This window comes from Phyllostomus hastatus, unplaced genomic scaffold (genome assembly GCF_019186645.2).
Source record: "Phyllostomus hastatus isolate PE091 unplaced genomic scaffold, TTU_PhHast_1.1 phas_scaffold_501, whole genome shotgun sequence".
Classification (NCBI taxonomy): domain Eukaryota; kingdom Metazoa; phylum Chordata; class Mammalia; order Chiroptera; family Phyllostomidae; genus Phyllostomus; species Phyllostomus hastatus.
The window spans coordinates 39,498,784-39,524,978 of record NW_025334033.1 but is presented as its reverse complement, the minus strand read 5'-3'; the positions used below and the strand labels follow the sequence as shown (position 1 = coordinate 39,524,978).

Here is a 26,195-nt window from a genome sequence, read left to right as displayed (position 1 = left end):
ACAAATGGTCCAGCATCCATCAGTGAGACGTGCCTATCAAGCTTGGGGAAAATATCGAAGACAGCAGGACCTTGCTCTGATACCTGTCAGATTTAACAAGCTCCTTTGGCAACAGAGTTTCAAGTCACTTCCAGAAATCCCAGATGACACAGAGAGATGGATAATGGATGATGGATGATGGATAATGGATAATGGATAATGGATAATGATGCCATTTCTGGGAATTAAGAAGCCATGCAAAGGTAGAGTCTTGAGGAAGTACCAAGTCCAGGCATGCACTCTCAGGAAAAGTGCTCACCTTTTAACAGGCACTTTGAAACCGCCTACCCACCTTGTACAAAATGAAAGTGATGCATAGATCTTGAGGACAGAGAAGGAATAGGGAAAAGTTGTGAGTACTCGCAGTCACTGCCAAGGACAGGACAGCACATGTGTTGAGCAGGTAAATTAATTAATACATACTCATAGATCGTTTCTTTTCATTAAGCAAAGCTAATAACCAACCAAAATACAACTTAGCAGCAGCTGCAATAAGGAGTGTGTTTTTTCACGGGTGATTCTATGTGATAAATATCCTTGGGAAGTTATTCACATAGCTTAATAAACAATTCTGCAATGGCAGGAGCTAAACAAATAGTGAAGAAAGATCTTTACTGAATTTTAATTACTCACATGGATTATCACACTCTTGATTTAAACCTGAGCCAAATGAAGAAGAATTCACTCCACAGTCATCAAAAGGGATGTGTGAAGGCAGCTGACTACTGCCCAGTGTGCCCACTCCACCCCACTCGGTATAATTTTCTGTATAATTAGGCGAGAGCAGTAGTTGCTTTATTGGGTGATTCAAGACTAGACACTAAAGAGACTGCTTCTCTTGCAAAATTTATTCTAAATGTGGTAATAAGAAAAGCTCTGCTTGAAATTGCTATTTGGACTCATTTACCAAGCCTAGAGTAGCTGGACTGAGGTTCATACTTACTTGGATTTCATATTCTCAGGAATACTGTCAAACAGCCAAAGTTACCAAGAGGCTAAATATGGGACGCTATCAATACAGGACTGGTTACATGACCTAGGGGCCGCCCTGTAGAATGAAATACTATATGGCCTTTTAAAAAATGAGGCATCTTTTCTGATATTCCAAGTTCTAAATTATAGTAAATAAAAAGTTCTAGTTATACAATAAACAAGGTATATCACATATACTTATTTAAACATGAGAAGAAATTGTCTAGCATGCGATAAAATAATAGATACAAAAACCCATAAAGAGTGGCTCCTTCTAGAGAATAAAGTGGAGATTGGAAAAGGAAGGGAAATGGTCCCTTCTACTAATTTTTTAAATATATTTTATTGATTATGCTATTACAGTTGTCCCATTACCCCCCTTCATTCCCCTCTACCCTGCACACCCCCTCCCACCCACATTCCCCCCTTTAGTTCATGTCCATGTGTCATAAGTTCTTTAGCTTCTACATTTCCCATACTATTCTTGCCCTCCCCCTGTCTATTTTCTACCTACCATTTATGCTACTTATTCTCCGTAACTTTTCCCCCTCTCTCCCTGTCCCACTCCTCTGTTGCTAACGCTCCATGTGATCTCCATTTCTATGGTTCTGTTCCTGTTCTAGTTGTTTGCTTAGTTTCTTTTTGTTTTTGTTTTAGGTGTGGTTGTTAATAATTGTGAGTTTGCTGTCATTTTACTATACATGTTTTTTTATCTTCTTTTTCTTAGATAAGTCCCTTTAACATTTCATGAAATAAGGGCTTGGTGATGATGAACTCCTTTAACTTGACCTTATCTGAGAAGCACTTTATCTGCCCTTTATTTTTTTTTTAAATATGGGCTTGGACTACATTCTTTTTCCCTTTGATTATCAAGCTGTTGTGGAAGTTTAGAAAGGTACAGCCATATTTGTTTACCAACAAGTATTTTAAAAAAATAACTTAAGTGTCCTGGCTGGTGTGGCTCAGTGGATTCAGTGCCAGGCTGCAAACCAAAAGGTCACCAGTTCAATTCCTAGTCAGGACACATGCCTGGGTTGTGGGCCAGGTCCCCAGTTGGGGTCATGCAAGAGGCAACCAATCAATGAGTCTCACATCAATGTTTCTCTCCCTTTCTCCCTCCCTTCCTCTCTCTCTAAAAACAAATAAGTAAAATCTTTAAAAAATAAAAATTAAAAATAACTTAGTGATAACCCTCTTCAATCTACCAGGCACTTTCAATGTACTTTATATACATTCATTATCTGCATTAATGAAAGAGATAAGCAACAATCCTTAAGTATCTCATTGTGTCCTCCTGGGAATACAGTCCAAGGTCAATGGATATCTACGAACCGACCTTGCTTCACAGAACATTTGCATTTCCGCACTTTGCCATGTCACGACACCCAACCCTACCACTGCTCGCTCTCAAAGGAAAACAGTTTGTTCAACTGTAGAACACCAACATGTGCAATGACTGTCTCCCTTTACTTACAATTTCAAATGGGATCAGAGAGGAGGAAGGGGAAGAGGAGGAAGAGAGGGTACCAAAGCACTTACTAAAGACAGCGCTACACATCTACCCGATCCCATCTCACCGCCACAGCAACAGAATGCACGGCTGCTCACCTTCCCTCACACAGGGAAATTCAGAATCCCCTTAAATTCACTGTGCTGTTTGGCATAGAGGTAAATGTTACTCTCTTTATCTCTAGAACATCTACTCGCCGGGTGGCAGCCCCAGGAACATTATATAAAAGGCTAGAAGTATCTAATTAAGGAATTGTTTTGTTCCATTTTAGCAATCCCAAAGTCCTGCTTCCTAAAGCCAGATTCTGAAAGGACTGCAATAGCAGTGCAATCAGTGCACCCCGATCCTGTCATGGCTTCTGACCCCACCTTGAATAGGCGAGCAAATACAGTAACAGGAAGTATAAATTACATACAGAAGGGCACCACATGCAAGCCTAACAGCTGTTCACAAAAGATGAAGGCAAAATGCTGGTCGCTATTTTTTTAAAGAGGGACGAGAAAATCAATGCCAAAATCAGAGGTGTATAACATTAAAAGAGACTTCAAAATACCAAAGTCAAGAAAGTTAAGCTTTGTATTTCGAGGGAACATTCAATCTACTACTTGAAGACATGATCAGAAATGTTTAATTCTTACTTATTTATAGTTTCTACATATATACCATCACCTTTTCCCTCTGCCCCACATCTTTTTTTATGTTCCTTCTAAAGTTGCCGTTTACCTTATAGGTACCACTTTCCACTCCACGAACATAATCAACCAGGACGATCTGTTTCGGCAGGTCTCTCTCTCAATCATTGGTAGCACACAGGGCTGTGACCAATGTTCTTGCTAATATGGTTACTGGCTCCTCCTTGGTGACTCCTCTTTTAAACACCGCCCACCTCACTGGGTGGTGGCACATGAAAGGTAAAAGCCGGTCCCTTTGTGGAAAAACGTGCTGGTTAACAACTGTACTTGCTCATACTGGAAAAGCAACCAGGACAGAGATGTCTGTGGATAATCAACCTAAACACACACACACACACGCGCGCACGCGCGGCAAATTTGAGAGTATTCTGTATCTGTCTTTGGGACCTCTGATAGCTACCTCTAATGGATACGTCTCTTACCTATCTGTCTACCTTGCACACCTTTAGGGATTACTTTACCTCACCTCCACCATGTATTTCTAAGGGGGCAGTCTACTAAGTAAGTCCTGCCTCTCCGTCCATAGAGAAGGGCACATGGCCTTGCCTTGGCCAATCAGGGCACTTCATCCCCTGGAGAGAGCAACTGATCTAGAGAGGAGCACACAACACCAAGAAGACCAGAGGTCTTTGTGTGGGTGGATGCTGCAGATGAACAGGTGCTCTGCTTTTCTTGGAATCATGCGATAGAAGGACCACACACACCTGTAACTTCAATAGCTGTTTTTCCCACCACATGTTGGAACATGCCCAAGGATGAAGTCAGCACAGACAAAAGCAGAACTAAGAGAAGGGACAAGGGGGATAGGGAGATGAGGAGGTTTCAGTGACATCACTTAACTGCTGGATCCAGCTGAGCCACAATCAAATATCCCTTGAACTTCCCAGTGTATGATTCAATGAACTTTTTTCCCCTTAGGCCAATTTAAATGGAGTTTCTGTTCCCTGGCAATGCAAAAGACCCTGATCCATGCTCCACTTGACTAAATGAGATGACACTACCACTTACAGAGAACCTCCCAAGTCCCCAAGATGATGTGGGACATCAACATGCAAGATTTTAGTGCATTTTTATAATCATGCTCAGAAGAACATATCGCAGTTGCACAATAATAAGGTAAGATATGAACAAAATTCACAGAGCTAGAAGGTATCAGCAAACAGTTAAACCTTACCTGTCTCATCCCAAAGCCCACTCTCTCTCTCTGCACACCATAGCCCCTGGAACCACAAGCTCATCTTTTTTAAGCTACTGTGTTATTATTTTCTAAGAACCAACCTAATAGTCAACCTAATAAAGACATAAACCCAAAGACAAATGTCTCATTTTAGAGAAGATGCTAAAGATTTTGTTGCCCACAAATCAGCATGCACATAATGTAACACCTCTTTTCTCAAAAGGTTCTTATTTTTGGAAACAAATTTTGCTACACTGACTTTCTAGGAATCTTAAATAAGTTAATGAGGAACTTACTCCTCAAAGCTTAGAAATAATGCAAATTTTGGTAGATACGGTGCTGAAAAGAGATGGTTAGTAGAATGTACAAGTTATCACCATTGCTAAGCAGGGGGCATTCAGAAATCACCACCCCCACCCCTCTTTCTCAAAGACAGGCCACAGTCCAAAACTATTTATTTTCATCTCTAACTCCGTCTCTGGGAGTCAAGTTTGAGAGAAGGAAGGGGAAGAAACATAACAGGAGAGGGAGGAGCATACAGCAAGGCAAAATTTAAGAAAAGTATCAAGAATCTGAAAATCGACCATGGGGCCTGTAAAAAAAAGTGTCCCGGGTAAAGGTAATCAAACTAGTTGGAGAAGGTGAGAGAGAAGGGGACGGAGAAACCAGGAGGAAATGGGGAATAAAATTCAGTGTTTTACTCTGAGCGTAAAACTCATTAGCTACTTCTCTCTCTTGTTCCATGAAGAGAAAGAACTAGTAACATGGCAGTAAAGAAACTGTTGAACTAACTGGGCACTACTTGCTGTCCTTTTCTTCAGGATTTGTGTATAACAGGTGGAACTTGAGGCCCCTATCTGGGTAACAGCCAACTGTCCTAATTGTAGGTTGGATTACTTCTTTTATATAACCACAAAAAATGTAAGTGTTAAAACGATAGGGTGTCACCCTATTTCATAACATGTAATGGTATACTCCCTCTGTAAGGTAATTTATGGTTTTCTAAGTACTTGTGTATGCACCGCATCATTTGATTTTCCCAACAACCCTGAGAAAGGAAGAGGGAGGCACAAGCAATCAGATATTATGATTTCACATTTACAGATGAGGAACCAGCCTTGAGTACTGCAGTGACCTTCACAGCGTCAAACCACTCCTAAGTAGCAGAGTAGGAACTTGAAATCAGAATATCCTTTTTACATTTTCTCTGCAACACCAGCCTGCCCAACCTAGAATCACCCAGCAAAGGGGATCCTGAGGCTCTTTCACTGAAAGGCTCCGATGGAAGAAACATCATTTAAATTATGTTTGAAATAGATGATTATTATGTGTCATCAACACATTTGATGTTTTAAAGAGCAATGCATTATACTTTCAGGAGGTGTCTATAGCAGCAAAAAAATCATACAAATATAGACATTCTAGTGTTTTATTGGGTCAATTATAGCTTTACTCACTCTCTCATTCATCTAAACATCCATTAAGCAGCTATTTGTCTGGGGTTGTATGTGAAAAATTAGGAATACAAAATGGAACAAGCCATACTCTGTGTCTTTCAGAAATCAAGCAGATAAAAGGGAGAAGCTGACCTGCAGATGTGCTCTGAGGACACAGGGGAAGGAGAAACTGTATGCAAGACGTCGCGATAGGGTGGGAAATAGTAAGAGAAATCACACTTGGTTCCAGTCATTTAGGAGCTTACAGTCTAACAGAGGAGAGACTCATGAACACAGCAAAATACAGAACAAAGGACATAACAGCCACAAAAGAGGCATTAAGTGCTGTAAGGGATCAGAGGACATAAGGGCACTTCCAATTAGGATGACCTCAGAAAATTGTTTAAAAAGATGAAATATGAATGGGCCTTTAGAGAACTGTTACATCTTAGTGAAGCTGAAGGAAGGGCCCATAAGCCAGCTGCCTGCTGCCAGTTAGCAATACATTCTGAGAAACTCTGGGTTCCATCTGGGTCTAGCCGAGAACAGGGGTGCTGCTGCACTTCCTTGAACTCCCCCTGATTCACAAGATCAAAAAGATATCTCACAGAACACACAAACAAAACTGAGGAAAGATATCCAGGACACTCATCTTCCTAGGGCCTGAGCCATTATGTTAAGAACATGAATTATTTGTGCCTCCAACATTTCTCTCTAAATAGCCTTCATACCTATGCACTGGGGGAAAGATCGCAATGTAAAGAACAAATATCCCACCCTTCAAAATTGTCAATGACATCCTCACACATCATTCTAAGCACACTGTTTAGTTTTGAAGGAAAAGCAATTGATGAGTACATCATCTAAAAGCAAGCTGATAGCTTCAAAGGGATATACGAACTTCACTAATTTTCCCACTTCCAGCAAAACTGGAGCTGCTGTATGTGCTCAACTAAACTTCATCACAAATTATAAAAGAAACTTGAGGGCTGATCTGTATTTTCTAGATAATGGGGCAATGAGATTAAATGCTTTCCTCAAGGTCACAGACTAATTATGAAACATGTCAACGAAATAAGACTCAAGAAGTGATTCTAAATAGATTCTTGATAATTTAATAGCTAGAGCAAGCAAATAAATCTCAAAATCCTACATGAATGTGTTTTTTACCACAATTAAAAAACCTGATTGGGCCCTACCTGGGTAATTCAGTTGGTCAGAGAGTCATCCTTATACACCAAGGTTGAGGGTTTTTACACCTTATACACCTGGTCAGGGCGTACACAAGGATCCACCAACAAGTGCATAACTAAGTGGCATATAGTGACAAACTATATGGCATATCATCTGTGAATCTGTGATCCTTCAAATAACTGAAAGAGCTAGCTCAGAGAGACGTCCCACTGACCAGGTTCCTGCTTTTAGGAGCAGTGTGGGGAGAAGGGAAACTGTCCAGGATCTAACAGTTTCCTTGGCTACTGGGAAGCTCAGTCATGTGGTAGTGTCTTACTGGAGTCAAAAGGGCCTGTATCAATCCCAGTTTTAAAAAAATTTTTTTTATAAGTTTAGGTTTTCAAAAGTATACTCAATAGCACATAGGTATCTTTGAGTTTATTCCTTCTTCAGAAGAAAAGCACATCAGGTGCTCCATTAACTTCAGATACTTCCATCCCCTAGATTTGCTGCATTAGCCTAAACTAAATCCTTCTATTGGCTTAGGTTGGCCAGGCGTGGTCCAAATAAACTAGTTTGACTTTCAATTCTTGTAAATATTCCTCCTGGTATTTCCACTGCAATGCTAGATCAGTACTTAATTTTTCTGTTACAACAATTTCCCATATGTATTCCACCATGTGGGGGATGTCGCTCTTCTAGAATGTTTCAATCATGTCACAAATAATTTTACTACATGTTCTTGTCTAGCAGAATAGGAATAGATGTTCACATGCTCTAGCTGTAAACCAAGTGACCTGAGAGCCTCCAATTAAGAAAGGTACTCTTCAAATCCCACACTCTCCCACATACATTCCAGAACGTGTAAGTTAAAACTGATGGACTTTACACAAGGGGTAGGCCAACTGCAGCCTACAGGCCAAATGTGGCATGCCCCACCTCACCAACAGTGTTTGTAAATAAAGTTTTATTGCATCACATCCACACTCATGTTTATAGACTGTCTATAGCAGTCGTTGGCAGAGATATGTTGGCCCCTCCAAACTAAAACAGTTACAATCTAGCACCTTATAGACAAAGTTTGCTGACCCCTGGTCTACATTAAGTGCATGAAATAAGAGAAGTTTGGGGTTGTTTAAAAAAACACATTAAAAATAAACTAATTCATTAATTTAACAAGCATGTATTAACTACCTTTGGGGACTGTTCTCAGCACCAGAGGCCCATCAATGGGCCAGAAAGATCAGGCCCCCATCTTCCTGGAGGTCATAGTCTAGGGAGAGGAGACAGGCAAACATAATTACTCTAATTTCAGGTAGATAAAACAGGATATTAAAAGAGAGTGGGCAAGGATTCTGAAGAGGTAGTGATTCTTTAGCAGATGCAAGGCCATGAAAATGACAGCTGGGAAGATGCCACTGGAACTGATTTGAATGATGAGACGAAGCCAGTCATGCAAAAATTTAAAGATTGTCCCAGGCAGAGAGAACAACCAAGGGCTTGAGGGGAGGAAATGCTAGGCCTGCTCAAGAAACAAGAAGGTGACTAATGTACCTGAAGCATAGTGGACAAGAGATCAAGAGACCCAAGGCAAAGTCAAAGGGGCCAGCGAGAGCCAGAACATGTGTGATGAGTAATAAGCAAAATCACGAGCCTAATAAATTTCCGTCTTCAGATCCTTAGCTATTGAAAACACTACTAGATAGAAAACTAATCAAAATGTAAGGATTGTTCTGGCAACTTCATTCTGCCACAACTTTTTCCTTTTGATCTGCCAAAAATTACCTGAAGCCTCAAATGCCAGGAGCTCAAGCAAGAACACTTTGTTAGAAACAGTTTCTACTAAGGAAGTGATTACTCACTCCCCACAGTCCACAAAAAGACTGACTGTGCTTCTCATTGTAAGGACATAAAGTGACCATTTCAAATGAGATTTGTTTTTTTAAAGAAAGGGAACTTCCTGTTATTAAGCATAATTAAGTCTATTTTCTTAAGTCTACTAGGCTATTCATTGGATGAGGTGAGGTCTCTCCTTACCACCTCTGCATACCAACTGGGAGCATGTCCCACCAGAAATCTTTCCAAGGAGTTGACTGGTTTGGACAAAATGCACTATTCCTCAAAAGCCTACAGAGATGCACCACGTGGCTGTGTCACCATCGCCAAACTAAATGGAGGGCTGACTTTCAGTATGTTGAACAGCTACCATATCACTCTCTCTGTTAATCCCCTTTCCTCTCCAGCTTTTTAGAGGATGTATGAATCTGAAAAGACAACTTTCCATCTTCAGATCCAAAAATAAAAGACATCAAGGGCATTCAGAAGAAAGGCCAAGACAGCGGTGCTCTGATAAAACCAGTGAACAACCAAAATTTAGGAGGAAAAATTACCTTTGAGACATTCTGGAGGAATGACATCCAACTGGCCCTCCCGTGACAAGGCACGGAGCCGCAGGACAAGCTCTCCTCGTGGCGAACACCGTGTGGGACAGACACAGATGTTTGTAAGCAGATGTGAACAGGCTGCAGAAGAACAACTCTGAGAAAAATGCGGCAGTGGGAACCTTCCAGCTGCAGCCGTGCTAGAGAAAAGCCTGCGCAGCGCAGCTCCCACAATCGACTCGCAGTTTCCTCCTGTGAAGTGGGGGTAAAATAGTATCAGCCCTCGAGTGGGCAGATGCTCTACTAAGTGCTCAATAAACAGTATATTTATCAACTGTGCCCACCACACTTCACATGCCTCACTTCACGGAATCTCCATCAGACTCAGAAGCAGGTTCTGTTGTGCCATACTTACAAGGGATTAGAAACAGGCTCAAAAGCATTAAATAACTTGACCAAAGATGCAGTAAATGCCCACAGTCTATGCTCTGAAACAGAAGTTGTATATTGGTGGTTTGCCAACAAATAAACTATCTGATCAAGTTCTACCTACAAGCCCATGACATCTTTTTTAATATTGGCGTTTTATAGCGAGGATCTGAGGCCCAAAGGTTAAGTATACTTGCCCAAGGTTACACAGCTAATAAGTGATGTGGCTAAGATTTGAACCCTGGCTGTCTGGCTCCAGAGCCAAACTCCTAGCCAGTACACCAAAGTCTCCCTAAAAAAATAATAATGTTTAAAAATGCAGTTTCATTAATTGCCAAATTGTTGAGCATTCCATTAGCACAGGACTTTCATTCCCGAGCAGCACCAATTCAGTGCATGGTCCCACCATTCCCTATTCTTTCTCCAACACCAAAGCCAGGGGTTGGCTGCCATTTTTCATCATTATTGCTTGTACTTTTATTTTTCCTATAGAAGAATTAGGAGGAAAGTAAAATAATTCTTGGGATTGCATTTCTATCAAAAGTGAGAAAACAGAAGACAGCCTGCCACATGTCCAAAGAAAAATGGGAGACAGGTGGAAATTGATATTCTTGGGTGTTTAATGTGCAGAAAGGAATGACTGCTTTCCTGCCCATGATCACTCACTTTACCTCGCTGCTAGAAACATTTGAGTTTGGTGTGTTTTACCCTCTACATCACTGTAAGCAGCCAAAGACACACTGACAGCAACTATACAGTTACTCAACAGAGAGAACTTTTATTCTTACAACAGAATGGTGGAAGGAGTCTAGCATGCCATAGAATAATGCTTCTTAAATTCACATGATTTAGAAGTCTCTAGTCAATTGAGTTAATATCTGTTTTATCTTTTTAAGTGTTTAATTTGCTTGAGCAGAAAGAAACCCGGAAGAGGCTCCATGCTACCCTGGGGAACACTACTGCCTCCCTGGGTAAGGGCACTCCCGTTTGTGAACACAGCCTCTAAGCCCCAGTGTCCACACCACCACCCCCTCGCATGGCTGCAATGTTTGCTCCAGTTACACTCCTCTCGGCCCTGCCCCAGTCGGACTTCCAGCTAACAAAGGCTGCGTGAGTCCAGTTCCGCTTCCTCACCTGTGAGGATCTATTTGTAAGGAAGTGCTAAGAGGCCCACCTAGAGACCTACAGTCCCTCAGAGAAAGAATGGATTTGTCACATGGTTTGTCTCTTCTACACCACAGCTGAAATTCCATTTCCAAGGGGAAGTGAGTTAACGATGGGCCTGAAACTGAAAATCAACTCAGGTTTACACTAGTAAGTTGACAGAGCTAAATTTATCCCTCTCACACTGTTCCATTATCTCAAACACACTACTATTAAAATGGGTGATAGGGGGAGAAACTTATTTGACATTCATCCAACACAGTGAACTATTTATAGGCAGGAAGTCAGCCGTGCCTCTGTGAGAGGGAAACCACCACCCAACCCAGAGCCATGGTTTTGCTGAAGGGTCCTCGAGGGCTTGCTGAGAACAGAAGCCGACCCACAAGGCAGGGTTAAACCTCCTTCCCTTGAATTTCAACCAAGAAATTTAATTAAGTAGGTTTTAAACAAGCTTATTTACTCTTCCCAAGTTTCCAGAATTTAGCCCTCCCCTGTTGACCACCTGGCACACGTACACAAACAGAGAAACCTTTCTACTGTGTTTACTTCAAAATTGACAGCAGAATGAATACACAAAGGACCAGGGTAGATTACAATCAAATGGAGGTCTTCATTTTAATCTTTTTTTTAATATATTTTATTGATTATGCTATTACAGTTGTCCCATTTCCCCCCATTCACTCCCCTCCACCTTATGTACCCTCTCCTACCCATATCCCCCCTTCAGTCATGTCCATGTGTCATACTTATAAGTTCTTTAGCTTCTACATTTCCCATACTATTCTTACCCTCCCCTATCTATTTTCAACCTACATTTTATGCTACTTATTCTCCCTACCTTTTCCCCCTCTCTCCTCCTCCCACTCCCCTGTTGCTAACACTCCATGTGATCTCCATTTCTGTGGGTCTGTTCCTGTTCTAGTTGTTTGCTTAGTTTCTTTTGGTTTTGCTTTAGGTGTACTTGTTAATAATTGTGAGTTTGCTGTCCTTTTACTATACATGTTTTTTTCTTGATCTTGTTTTCTTAGATAAGTCCCTTTAACATTTCATAAAATAAGGGCTTGGTGATGATGGACTCCTTTAACCTGACCTTATCTGAGAAGCACTTTATCTGCCCTTCCATTCTAAATGAAAGCTTTGCTGGATAGAGCAATCTGGGATGTAGGTCCTTGCCTTTCATGACTGGGAATACTTCTTTCCAGCCCCTTCTTGCCTGTAAGGTCTCTTTTGAGAAATCAGCTGACAGTTCCCATAAGGGAACTCCTTTGTATGTAACTGTCTCCTTTTCCCTTGCTGTTTCTAAGATGCTCTCCTTACCTTTAATCTCTGCTAATGTAATTATGATGTGCCTTGGTGTGTTTCTTCTTGGGTCCAACTTCTTTGGGGCTCTCTGAGCTTCTTGGATTTCCTGGAAGTCTATTTCCTTTGCCAAAATGGGGAAGTTCCCCTTTATTATTTGTTCAAATACGTGCTCAATCTGTTGCTTTTCCTTTTCCCCTTCTGGTACCCCTATAATTCGGATGTTAAAACGTTTAAAGATGTCCTGGAGGTTCCTAAGCTTCTCCTCATTTTTTTGAATTCTTATTTCTTCATGCTTTCCTGCTTGGTTGTTTTTTTCTTCCTTCTGGTCCACTCTATTGTTTTGAGTCCCAGTTTCCTTCCCTTCACTATTGGTTCTCCGTGCATCTTCCTTCATCTCTTTTATGGTAACCTGCATTTTTTCATGTAATTTTCGACCAAAATCAACCAATTCCGTGAGCTTCCTGATCACCAGTGTTTTGAACTGTGCATCTGATAGACTGGCTATCTCTTGGTTGCTCAAAAAGATGAGTCCTGGAGGATTGATTTGTTCTTCTGTTGGAGACATGTCTCTCTCTCTCTCCTTTTTTTTTTTTTTCTTCCCAGTCTGGTCGCTCTTGTTACAGTGAGGGGTGGAGCCTTAGGTGTTCCCCGGGGCTGGGCACCCCAGTCGCTAGATTGTGACATTGTATGTGGGGGCAGGAGGGAACAATGGCGGTAGCTCCACTCTCCTGGGGCCTCAGTACCCGCCCCCCCCCCCCCCCGGGGATCCTGCGTTGCGTGCTCTGCCCTGGTCCACAATGCTGCCTCACTGGGTCCGCCAGCCACCGGTTGTGTACTCAGGGTCCACTGCTGCAATCTTGCGCGTCCCAGAAGGCTTACGTACTCCCGGGTGCCTTTTGCGCCCAGTTCTCCCTGTACTCAGAGCGCCGAGACCCGCGCCCGCTCCTCCTCTCCGCCCCTCCTACCAGTCTGGATGAACGGGTCTACTTCAACTTCTTGGCTGTCCGACTTCCATTCAGATAAATTCTCTCTATCAGTTCTGGGTGTTATTCTGCCTCTAAATTGTTGTTGTTCTAATCTTGGTTGTGTGTGGAGGTACGGTGTGTCCACCTATGCCTCCATCTTGCCGGAAGTCCTTCATTTTAATCTTATTTGCATGGTTTTTTATTCTAGGTATCACCTTCCTTTAAGAGTGATGTGAAATGAGTTTGTACATCAAACTCACAAAAATCAGAAACTGCAACTCACATAAACTGAAAGCTAAATGATTCACTGGAGTCAGGAAGATCTCCAAATGTAATGGAAAACAAACTACAAAGAGCATCCTCTGCTCAATAAAAACCAAGTGTCTTTGGGAAACATGTTCAGGTTGGGCAAAATGGCATGCATTGAGGAAGCACCCTACAAGGAATCTTCCAAATCAGCCTACTAATGCTTCTTGGATTCAATACTTGCTTGCTAATCAGAGCTACAAATATTCATAATCAAATCCTCATAAAAAAAGAATTCACTGGACTACTTCTCTAATATTTTCTAAATGTAATATATCTTTTCTTAAAAAAGGGAAAATCAAGGCATCTTACAACTCAGAGAAAAATGGAGAGTATTCATTCAACCAATGGCTGCCACTGGTAACCAGGAGAAATAAATTACTTGAAGCCAGAAGTAAATCTAACACAAAGTAACCTTTTGATCTACAACACTTGGGAAAAGGGCAGAAGAAAAAGGTCCACAAATAAGACACACGATTTATTCAGATTACAAACTGACATGTGTGCTGAGTGTGCTGGCCTCCAGGTGGTTCTGGGTACAGAGAAAAACAAGGAAAAGCCATCGAGCACAGTGCACACAAATACGAGCCTGGCCCCGGGGGAGTAAAACCTGAGTAATGAAGCCCCAAATATAGGAGTGCAATCTAAAAATAACCCATCTGCTTCTACAGAGGTATTTTTCTTTTAGAGTTCACTCAAAATGTGTGGGAAGGCAAAACAGTTTAAGTTAAGTGAATTTCCAGATATTATCAAGTGATGCTCTAAATCATTTTCAACCGATAGTAAAAATTCAATTTCCCCTTCCTTTAGTTTTCTCTTGTATGTAAATGTTCGGGTGGGGAGACAATGGACAATACTGGGCAAGAATATAATTTCTAAATTCTATGAGCTGAGATTACCTCTAGATAAAACATCTTAATATCTAACTTATGTCATGAGAAATGATCAGATCCTCGGAATTGTGTCCGTGGGAACCATAATAATTTTTTTCCATACAGAAAGATAAATAGAGAATGACAGAATGCTGACATTGTGATTACATTTTCCAACCATGACACAAATTTCAAAGATTTTGTATCACCACCTAGGTCCCCCCAACGTAAGACTGAAAAAGAAAAAGAAAGTGGTAGGAAAAACCAACCTACAGATCAAAACATGTTGTTACTTCAGCACTTCCACAAAAAATATTGAAGGGGTATCTACTCGTGGCCAGGTGCTGCCTCCAGCTGAGGTAAACCCTTTTCCCCAATGGCGGGCAGAAAAAGACAGCCTTACTCCATCATTCCATGCTACTTAAAATTATATAACTGCCATGGAAGTGCAAACAGGAAAAAAATGAAGTACCAAAGGATCCCATTTCAGGATATGAGAGCAAAGAGAAGTCACATGGGGATGTCCTTTCAGCCAGCGCTGCCTCAACTGTTTGGGTATGAGACAAAGACACAGCTTGGTGGGGGTGACTGGGCATAAGAAGCCACCGAGTCCCACTGCCCTTGGCAGTGAGTGCCACTCACTGGATTGTCCTAGGTGTGCCCATGGGGGCCCAACAGGGACGCCACGACAGAAAACAAGGTCCCTCCCATCTCTACTCTCAAGAAGAGTCAAGTTTAGTGGAAGTACTTACAGTGTGTACAGTGAGCACCAGGTCGGGTGTGGAACACTGGGAAAAATGGCCCAAGTATGAGGTTACAGATAACCTATCCAGACAATCCAGGCCCACACGGGAACTCCCCCATTGCTCTGCATACTTCATACAGCACAGGACGAACACTACAGAAATGTTCTGTTGGAACAAATTAAACTTGCAAACTACACTTCTGATACCTGCCCATCCCCAACAGGCCCTTCAGGCCCTTCAGAATCACAGATCTCACACTGTCACCACCAGTGGTCTCGGTCAAACACTGGAAGAGGGCAAGATGGGGCCTACACAGGTGGTCTGCAATGGAGAGCCAGAGACTCTCCCCGCTCCTCACTGAAAGCACGTGTTCGGGAGTGAGGAACAGAAGGAAGGAAATGAAAGGTGCACCACACCTTTCCTGTTCACATGTAAGCCTATTTCAGGACAGTGGTTCACTCTCTGAAAGCACCACTGGTATTTGCTAGGCTGGCTGTATAAAGAATCAAACTCTAAAATTAGAACACAAGAGAATTACTTTGAAGGTATGCTCTGTATTAATTAGTTTGACCATAGAAAAAGAAATAAATATTTTGACTGAAAACAGCAGTTAGTTGTTTCAGTGAGAATTCTACAGAGATATACTGGATACTTTTATTAAAGTCCAGAAGTGGGAAAACAATCTGACAGAAACATAGCCAAAGATATGGGAAGGTAGAAACCATAACTTTGCATAACTCCAGGAACACCATTCACACTGCAGCTTCTGTGACTGGAGCTAGGCAGTGTCAGCTTATATAGACACCCACTGCCTTTAAAGTGACAGAGGATGCTATTGAGTACCATGGTCCACTCCTAGAGTCTAGGGAAAGGGCCCTCATATTATATATACAGGACAAATGCCTCTCAATGAAGATCTTTCCCTCTTCAATCTTTCTCAATTTCTGTTTCTCTTGCTAATAAAAGGGAAAGGGAGATTTATCTTATGCTGGTAGATACATGGATAGAAGCATGTGAAGTTGCCCCCTAATTTCAGAGAACTGAGAATCCTGCTGAAATCTCTTGTTCTTTTTGCCTGGCTGGCATACTGATTTTACAGGATTTTCACTGCACCATTGGTGTCAGGTCCCCCATCCCTCCAACCCTACCAAAAACGTGCTAATGCTAAGCAAAGACCAAGGATAGGCTAAGCAGACTTTCTCCCTGGAGTTCTAAATCTCCAGAGCCATCTGTGCCTTCCACCTGTTCTTACACGTAAAAAGACTATTCCATAATCTTCTGGCTGTTGTTGTTGTTGCTGTTGCTGTTGTTGTTGCTGTTGCTTAAGTTTAGTTTCTCTTACTTGCCATCAAAATAATTCTGATGCACTAACTAAAAGGAAAAGAGCAAAGAATTAGCCACTCTGGAGCTACTTAGTGCTTTCTCTATGCTATTTTAGAGGTACAAACCATGCCAGCCTAGACAAGCATAAACCAAGGAAGGAGGCATCGGTTCAGCACCCCTCTACCAAACTGAGTGCCCCCAGTAGAAAGTCTGCTTATGGACTCTAGTGAGAAATGTCCCGAACTGCATTATCAAACCACCTGAAAATATCAATAGTGACAGGTACCAAGTTGATCAAATACAAAAAAAAAATCATCAACCACCAACTAAAACATTTTTAGCATATGTTTCATTCGCTTCCTTGCAGTTGTTCTTAGTTGCCCCAAAGTCCTAAAGCTGGAGCTTCCGGACACATGAATAAGAGGGTTCAATGAATATAAGTATCAATCCATAGACATACATGGGAAATTGATTGCTTTTTAATAGTAAAATCATACATCCTACAGTATAGTGCAAAATGATTCCACGTACCATTTCTCCTTTGATCTTCACAAGCCTCCTGTAAGTAGGCAGAGAGGCCAGGCATCATAACAGTCATTTTATAAAAAGGAAAATTAGATCAAACCTTGCCAGGAATCACAGAGCTAGCAGCGGCAGAGCTGGCCCGAGGACAGGCTCAAATCCAGATCTCTGCCTGCCAACCCCAGCATGCGACTGCACCGCCCTGACAAACTCAGAATCCCCGAACTACATGGTACTTCTCTCAGGGTTCCCGGTGCCTAATGGGAGTGATGGGGCTGAACAACTCTGCGGGGGAAGGCAGGAGGGGAAGCAAAGGCAAAGAAAGAGGAGGCCCTCATTCCACCTTGTGTCAGAGGGAAAAACAGTTTCATCAGTGTTGCATCACTAACCACATTCATTTTTTGGCTTCCTCATGAGAGATATTAATTATCATTAATAGATTCAGACTAAGTGTTGTTGGAAGCAATAATGTGTGGTTAATGAGAAAACCATGTAATAAGCCAGTTCTTTGTCTAAACTAGGCAACAATTTTTAATGTAGAATATTTAATTTTAGTACCTTTGAATGTTAACAAAAACTTTAAAACCATGCCAAGCATGTTTGCTCTAGAGTTAGTCAATCAGCCAATTATAGATTAAGTACCATAGGCTAATTTCTTATAGGTTAAGTATAGACAATAAAGTAAAATATTTTGCCCTTGTCTTTTAGGGGCTTAAATTTTAGTTAAATTCTATGAAATGTAGAGAACAGATCCATCAGTTGTCTGACTTCTTTGGATCTCTTCCTCAGGTCAATCTATATCAGCAGCTTCTAGTAAAACAAAATCCCAGACGCCTTGAAACTTGGGTCAGATGCTTAAAATTAAAAACTGAAGCCAAGATACTTTTCATTGTGGTTCAGTGATGGGCAATGGATGCCATGCTAGAGAATGTGTATTTTCAAAACAAATAACCACATCCATAGCAGAAACCACTCTTGAGCCCAAACACAGTCTATGGCTAGCACCCACACAAGGTAAATGCATGCATTTGGAGGAAGATGTTGGACCACAGTTAAAAATGAATAAATGCAAACTCCTTTGTAGGTAACTATCTGCTTAACTCTTGCTGCTTTTAAAATTCTCTCTTTATCTTTAAACTTTGGCATTTTAAGCTGATTTCTTAAAAGAATCTTTGTAGGCTAGAAGAGACTGGCAAGAAGTATTCAAAGTGATGAAAAGCAAGGACCTAAAACCTAGATTATTCTCTGCAGCAAAGCTATCATTTAGAATCAAAGGGCAGATAAAGTGCTTCCCAGACAAGGTAAAGCTAAAGGATTCATCATCACCAAGCCATTATTATATGAAATGTTAAAAGGACTTATTTAAAAAAGGAGATCAAAACTATGAACATTAAAATAGCAATGAATTCACAACTACCAACAATTGAGTCTAAAAAACAAACTAAACAAACAAGCGGATCAGAAACAGAATCATAAGCATGGTGGAGATCATTTGGATGATTAGCAGTTGGGAGGGGAAAGGGAGAAAAGGGGAAAAGGTGTAGGGATTTAGAAGTACAAATTGGTAAGTACAGAATAGACAGGGGGATGTTAAGAGCAGTATAGGAAATGGAGAAGCCAAAGAACTTATATGCACGACCCATGGACATGAACTAAAGGCAGGGAGGCGATTGCCATAAGGAATGGAGGATGCTGGTGGAAGGGACAAGGCGGGGGAAATTGGGACAACTGTAATAGCATAATCAATAATATATATATATATATATTTAAAGATTTATTCATTTATTTATTTTTAGAGAGGGAAGGGAGGGCGATAGAGAGAGAGCAACATCAATGTGCGGTTGCTGGGGGTCATGGCCTGCAACCCAGGCATGTACCCTGACTGGGAATCGAACCTGCCACACTTTGGTTCGCAGCCTGCACTCAATCCACTGAGCTATGCCAGCCAGGGCAAAATATGTTTTTTAAGAAAAAGAATGAGTAAATGCATGGCTAGATGTAGTACCACCATCCCTGAGGCAAAGAATTAGGCACCAAAGGCATTCTAGAAAACCAGGATCCTGAGAGCAAGAAGCCAAAGTAGGAGCTGAATGAATCAGAACACATGATGGCCAAGTTCATGTTCACACTAACCATTACATGTTTATATGTTCATGAACATATAAAAGACCCTGGCACTAAGTCTTGACTAGATCTAAGATCCAGCCCTGGAGAGTAGAAATTCCAGTCATCTAGACTTTAACCTAGGCTCTAGTCTTTGAGGAAAGAATACTGTATAGTAGTCTACATACAAATTTACCGGGGACTTAAAAAATAAAAACTGTACCACAAATTGTAAGCAGGTGTGAAACATAACAACAGAATAAGAATGTGAGTAATCCTTCATGAAGGAGAGAATGTAAAAATCCTTCTTGAAGTGCTATAACAAGAATAAAAAGTGTCCTTGTTTGTGCCAGAAGGCAGCAGAGAACAAGAACCGGAATACTCACCACAGTACACCAACGACCTCCCCTGGAGGTTAGGGCACGGACCAGCTAATTGCTATGGAGTAAGTTTTTCCAGCCCTCACGAAGATTGTTTTTTAAAAAGAAGAAAAAACAAACAACTCACACTACCTCACCTACAATGTTTCGAAGATAGGCTGGTGATGGGGTGGAGGGGGGTGAAGGGCGTAAAATTTCTCTTCAGCATCACAGTCTTGGCCTAAGTTTGGAGAGGAATTTAGATATCATTTTCAATACATACACCATCACCACCAAATGCCAACATTAGGAAGAATGCACTTATATATCCTCAAGCCATTGAGAATTATACAAGTTACTGAAAATTAAAGAGAGAATGTTCACATTATCTAGGAGAGGTCTTTCAGTTAATTGTCACTCTTCTGTCCATTTGCCAAAACCTTCCTGGAGAGCTAACTAATGCATTGTTTGTGTATGTGATATAGCTTGTACGCAGCCCCAACCCTTGCCTGTCAGTCACACAAAAGCAAGAATAACTTAACAGTCATATATGGAGGACTGAGAAAGGAGGAGATTTGTGCTCAGTTTTTCCATTTACAAAGTATAACTTGTAAATTCAAGTTTCAAAGTGGATAAAGATGATTAACAAACACCCAGTCTTAACTAGAAACCAAGAGACATACATTTAAACCAAAGTGAACTTGAACTCCCAAAAAGACAAAACCTGAGTAAGATGTACACCTTTAGAAAATAGATCCTTAGTGATAATCAAATCTTGATAAATTTTTAACTGACTCTCAGCTTACTCCTGGACATAGAATTAGAAGGAGGTGGTAGACAATAACTTATTTACATACCATTTTAGAATATTAAACTTGCATTTGAATAAAGCAAGTCTGATTGCTGGACATTCACAGACCTTTGCAAACAAAACCACAGGCAGGAAACACTATCCAGAAAAAAAAAGGAAAAACAAACAAACACCATAAACGACACAACTTTTCTCATTTCAGGCTCAAGACAGCAGAAATTTTCCAGCTCCTAAATTCACCTAAGCAAAGCTTTTCCTTTACGATGATTAATGTCTTCCTTGGATCCTCTGGGGTAAAGGAAAGTCTACAGCCAGCCAACTTGCTGTTTTGATGGATATGTTCTACTTGGCACTGTCCGACGGAGTTGCCACTAGCCACAGGAGGCTGATGAAAGTCTAAAATGTGACCAGTGTGACTGAGCAGCTGAACTGTTAATTTTAACTAATTACGACTTAAATAGCTACATCTAGCGAGTCACTACCCTATTAAACAACATAAGACATGTTTTATTTAGAAGAATCAAACCTCAAACTTTACTCAGAGCTTGTTATAAACCCACACTGCTATCATCAGAAGCCCATCAAAGGTGAAAATGTCACAAAGAAATAAAAGGATGATTTTCTGGGGGGTAAGATGCACTGTAGATAAATCCATTTACAGCACTCAAGTGGAAAGGCAGCTAAACGAAGTGTTAACAATGACTGACGCTTGATAACCGCCTACTGCCTTAGAAACCAGTTCCACTCACACAGGGAGGCAGTCCTGAGCCCGGCGGGTCAGACAGGCTGCTTCTCCTAGTCCCTGCGATCGGGAACAGAAAGGGCGCACACACAGATTAGGCAGAGCCAGCTGCCCACTTCCCACCCATAGGAGAACCAAGCTTTTTCAGACCGTTCTCTTTCTCCCAAGACCAGGGCAAACACAATGCCAGGCAAACAAATGTATATTGAAGGTCCGTTTTTAAAAACTGCTGGGAACTTCTACTCTGGAGAGTTTGGGAAGGTATATGAACTCTCGGTCTGGTCAAAGCATGGCTGGGCCACAAGTCAAAAGAAATATATACGTATTGTATATCATTAGACTTCAATTCTTTTTAGTTCTGATTGATGTCATTAAGCCAAACACATTAATTACTGCAGAAATTGCACAATGGGTTAGCCAACAGAACACATTTCTGTTGTGCTAACATTTTCAAGTTGACCCTTGAAAATGATGTGCTTAAAATCTTTTTTTGGTCTCCCTGGCTGGTATGGCTCAGTGGATTGAGCAACATCCTGCAAACCGAAAGGTTGCTGGTTCCATTCCTGGGCAGGGCACATGCCTGCATTGCGGCCTGATCCCTGGGGCAGGGGCCGGGGTCAGCATGTGAGAAGCAACCTATTGATGTATCTCTTGCACATTGATGTTTCTCTCCCTTTCTTTCTCCCTCTCTCTAAAAGTAAATAAATAAAATCTTTTAGAAGACTTTTTAATCTAATCATGGTGTTGTAAGTAGGCAGGTATTTCAACCACACACTCACACATACATATACATACATGTCCCGAACCTCATTTTAATGGAAGATATTGACTTGACAGAGATAACACAGGACATTGAAAGACTGTGCCTAAGAGGAGCAGTTTTTAACAGAGAGAAAACAGAACATGGGTCCCCTCCTGATTGGAGCTAAGACATCCCAGGGAAGTCAAAGGTGAGACTGGAAACTGCTCCAGGAGACCAGCGGAAGCAGCACTGGAGAGGCCCTCAGAGCCAACACTCACCTTCAGTCTAGACCCGACCTGCAGGTGGAGAGCCCCAACCAGAGGGCAGTGTGTGTCAAAGGCTCACGCCAGGTGTATGAGTGAAAACCTGGAGGGAATCTACCCATGCAAACACCACTCATAAAGTTCTGCTCAGCAAGAACAAAAAAGGGGCACGTGAGAAAGGCAATCATAAGAGGAAACCTTTGTTATAATGGTTCTAGCCGGCAAAATAATCTGATTGTTTACTGCCAATGTGTGACCAAAAGTAACCAAGAGTGGCCAGAACACGGGAAGAGTGGTCATATTTATAATACCAGAACAAAGAATCACACTTCTTTGTGTCCCCTTCCCTGCCTACTCTGCAAATTGGCCACCCAGGGCAAAGGAGCTGGGGTTTTGTCTCTGGCTGCTGTCCTGGGCCACTTCCAGAATCCCCAGACTGGCCTGTTCACTGCCCTGGCGGATCATAAAAGGTCCCGTGTTTCTGAGCTCAGGGCAGTCGAACACCACCGCCTGCTGCAGGCCTTTAAAAAACCCGAGCGGCTCCGGCCTGCAGACAGCATGGCCGGTGGCAGGCCTGCCAGCGGCCCCAAGCCAGCTGACCAGCATCCAGTCACCGTTTCTTTTCCAAACACCAACTGAACAAACCTTGATTCAGCTCTTAGGTTACGCTCTGGTGGAGAGCAGTGCAGAGGAAGCACCAAGAGAATGACTTTAGAGAAACTAATCTGGGCATAACCCAAGCACATGTTCCCGTGGAATTATTAATAACTCAAGGGTCTTTTATGTTTGTTTGAACCCTCCATGTCTAGCTGAGGAAAAGACATATTTCTTTTTTTTTCTCCTCAGGGAGAATAAAAGCAGGAAAGTAAAATTCCTGGTAATGTCATATCCAGTCAAACAGGAAGGTTTGTAGGCTCAGTGCTGAAAGGTTTCCAGAGCTACACTGAGCCAATCTGAAAATAATTTATTTGATTTTCATTTGTTTCATTTCCTCCAAATTATCATTCAGCTCCATGCTCCCACACCTAGAAGACAAGAGGAAACATTTTGTAAACACAAAAACACAGTGTTTAGGAAACACCTGAGCTGTGGAGAAACTGAAACACTCATTCACTGCTGGTGGGAGTATAAAACAGTGCAGCCGCTTCGGAAAACAGTTTGGCAGTTCCTCAAAATGTTAAACACAGCCTCCATATGCCCCAGCAATCCCACACTTAAGGTATTTCCCCAGGAGAACTGAAAACATATGTTCACACAAAACTTATACACAAATGTTGACAGCAGCATTATTCATACTAGCCAAAGAAGGAAAACAACATTAACGTCCATGAATAAACTAAATGTGGTATGTCCATAAAATGGAATATTATTTGGCAAAAACCAAGGGTTAAGTACCGATACATGCTGTGACATAGATGAATTTCTGAGAACATTATACTAAATGAAAGACGCCAGCCACAGAAGACAGCATGTTGTATGACTCCATTTATATTAAATGTCCAGAATAGGCTGATATATACAGACAAAAAGCATCCTGCTGGCTGCCTGGGATGTGGATGGGGCGGGAGGGGGCAACAGGGGTGGGGAGGGTGGGGCACACAGATGACTGCTGATGTTTGTGGAGTTTCTGTCTGGAGACTTGAAAATGTCTAGGGTTAGAATGCGGTGATGGCTGTACAATTCTGTGAACCAATGACCTGAGAAAAAACTAATTAACTGGACTCTAAAACAGTTGACTTATGTTTGTAAAATATACCACAATAAAGCAAAGCTGAGGGAGAAAGGAAGGGAGGGAAGGAGAGAATTCAGACCTGAAACATCTCACCTAAAATGGTAATTACTCTTCTCAGGTTTTTTTTTAACTTTTGATTTTTTTTTATAACCATAGACTCATAAGAAATGGCAAATATGTATATACAGAAGTAGCCTACATCCCCCATGGGTGGTATCTTACATAACTGTGGTACCTTATCAAAACCAGGAAATTGACACTGACACATTAAAGACTACAAACCTTCCTCAGATTTCTAGGGATGCCTTTTGAAACAGCTTCTGGGTCATAATCCTTGAGGTTACCCGCTACTCTGTTTACCTGAAACAGCAGTCATTTTGGCTGTGATTGTCGCAAGCTAATCAATAATTCCAGTGACACAGATATGAGCAGTGGATACTTTAACACCCCCCCCCCCCCCAATTCCTAATTTGCCTGGGGAAGAAACTAAGTCACCATCAGTGAAACATGTTCACCAAAGCAAGTAAGCTTGTATGGACTTTAAGGGCCCTTCACACTCTGGAGTGCCTCACCCAGCTTTCCCCCCACCCTGGAAGGGAGCCTGGTGAGTCTTTCTCTGGCGGTGCTCGTGATGGTGTTGGTGACGCGCTGTGACAGCTAAAGCTCTCGTACAGCGTCTGACCTTAGGTGGACAGGAATCGCGATCAGCCGTCCTAGTTCACTCCGAAGAAAAGAGACTGCTGGAGGGCTGACAGATGAGAGGAAAATACGACCCACAAAGAGAGAGAGCTTTTTAATTTCCGTGTGGGGAACGACAAGAAGAAATCCCTGCTCAAGTGAGAGTCTTTCACTGAGTTCCCGAAACCCCCTTCCCACCTCAGCTTTATGGCTTAGATGCTGAAGTTACTGCCCGGTTGTCTAACGACCAGGTTTCTAGTGTAAGGCTTTCCTGTGTTTTGTTTGCTTTCTTCCTTTTATATTCCTAACTGTTGGCTCATCCGATGAGCAACAAGGGGGGGTTGAAAGTCCTGACTGAGGCGAAGTGCGTGGCTCTGCCGCGGTTAACAGAAAAGCGTTTCTGCCCATGAGGCCGTGACCGTGCGGAGGAGCATGAGGAGGCAGGCAGCCTGCCGGGGTCTGCGGGAGCAGTCGGCACTGCCCAGGCCCTGCCAACCAGAGGACTCTGAACGGGACACACTTAACACCCCACCCCAGGGATGCAGCTGAGCTGTACACAGCACCCTCTGCAAACTGTCATTCTGGATCACCTACAGCCCGAACGTCCCAGGTAAACTGAGGGAAGCAAGTCTTTGAAATTACAGCAAGTTTTGGAGGGACATTTGGCTTCATGCTAAAACCCCAGGCAAGGCCCTGGCTGGCGTAGCTCAGTGGATTGAGCGCGGGCTGGGAACCAAAGTGTCCCAGGTTCGATTCCCAGCCAGGGTACATTCCTGGGTTGCAGGCCACGGCCCCCAGCAACCGCACATTGATGTTTCTCTCTCTCTCCCTCCCTCCCTTCCCTCTCTAGAAATAAATAAATAAAGTCTTTAAAAAAAAAAAAAAAAAAAAAAACCCAGGCAAAATAAAGAAAGAGGTAGCCCAGACCAGGCATGTTCATATAATTTGGCTGCTACCTCAATGGCATGTTGATATAATGACGGCAGTAGGTGACCACAGCAGAAAAGTAAGCCCTCAGTTTGTGCTTTGATAGATGGCAAAATCCAGGGAAGAGAACAAAGACTCTGCTCGGACAGTGGTTGAAATCAGGACAAGGGAAGCATGCTGCAAACACAGTAGGGAAGGGACGCGGTGCTGGGAGAAACGGAAAAGGAAACTGTCTTCTGCCCATGGCATCGCTCTTTAGTATTTCAAAAGAAAATCAAGTTTTAAAAAAAGGTTTCACCATCCCTCCACCCACCACAAACAGAGAAGCCCACACCCAAACAAGGCAACATTTACAAATATGCATACCACATAACCTTTTATTCAAGGGTGGAAGCAGATTTGAGTCCCCGGTGTTATAACGTAAACAATTTTTTCCCCCATGGGAGCCTGTGCTGCACTCCCAGCGGCGTGGCATCAGCTGACATCCTCCAGGGGCTCTGTGAGCAGCAGCTCAGGTGGGGAGTGGCCTGTAGGTCCCTTGGTCTAGCTCTGCATCCTGGTTATTTATCCTTATAGGGAACCCCCAAAACACTGTGTGAGAAATGGGAAGGTGGAACTAGCAGCAGTTTTCGATATTTTAAAGCTGTGAAACCCTTTATCCACATGAAATCTCACGGAGAACCCGAATACACAGAAGAGCTGGAGGCAGACAGGCTGGGTAATGCTGGAAGGGGTGTGGGACATGGGGAGGGGCGTCTCCTGTGAGGCTCTTCCTGGAACTGGGACTCCACTGCACACAGCGTGAAAACTGGAGATCTCTTAAAACAAA

General features: G+C 42.3%; 1 protein-coding gene across 5 annotated transcripts in view; it reads right to left on the bottom strand.

The window, feature by feature from the left end:
• DAAM1 (dishevelled associated activator of morphogenesis 1) overlaps positions 1–26,195 on the bottom strand; it is a 155,792-nt gene that overhangs the window by 105,151 nt on the left and 24,446 nt on the right. The window contains exon 2 of one of the 5 annotated variants that reach the window (XM_045822617.1): positions 9,390–9,632. The exons of 3 other annotated variants lie outside the window; for them this stretch is intronic. In XM_045822617.1, coding sequence (XP_045678573.1) covers positions 9,390–9,416 — 27 coding nt within the window. In that variant the 5' untranslated portion in view covers positions 9,417–9,632. Of the gene's footprint in view, positions 1–3,244; positions 3,345–9,389; positions 9,633–26,195 lie in introns of those variants that run through there. One more of the 5 variants, XM_045822619.1, reaches the window with a different exon arrangement.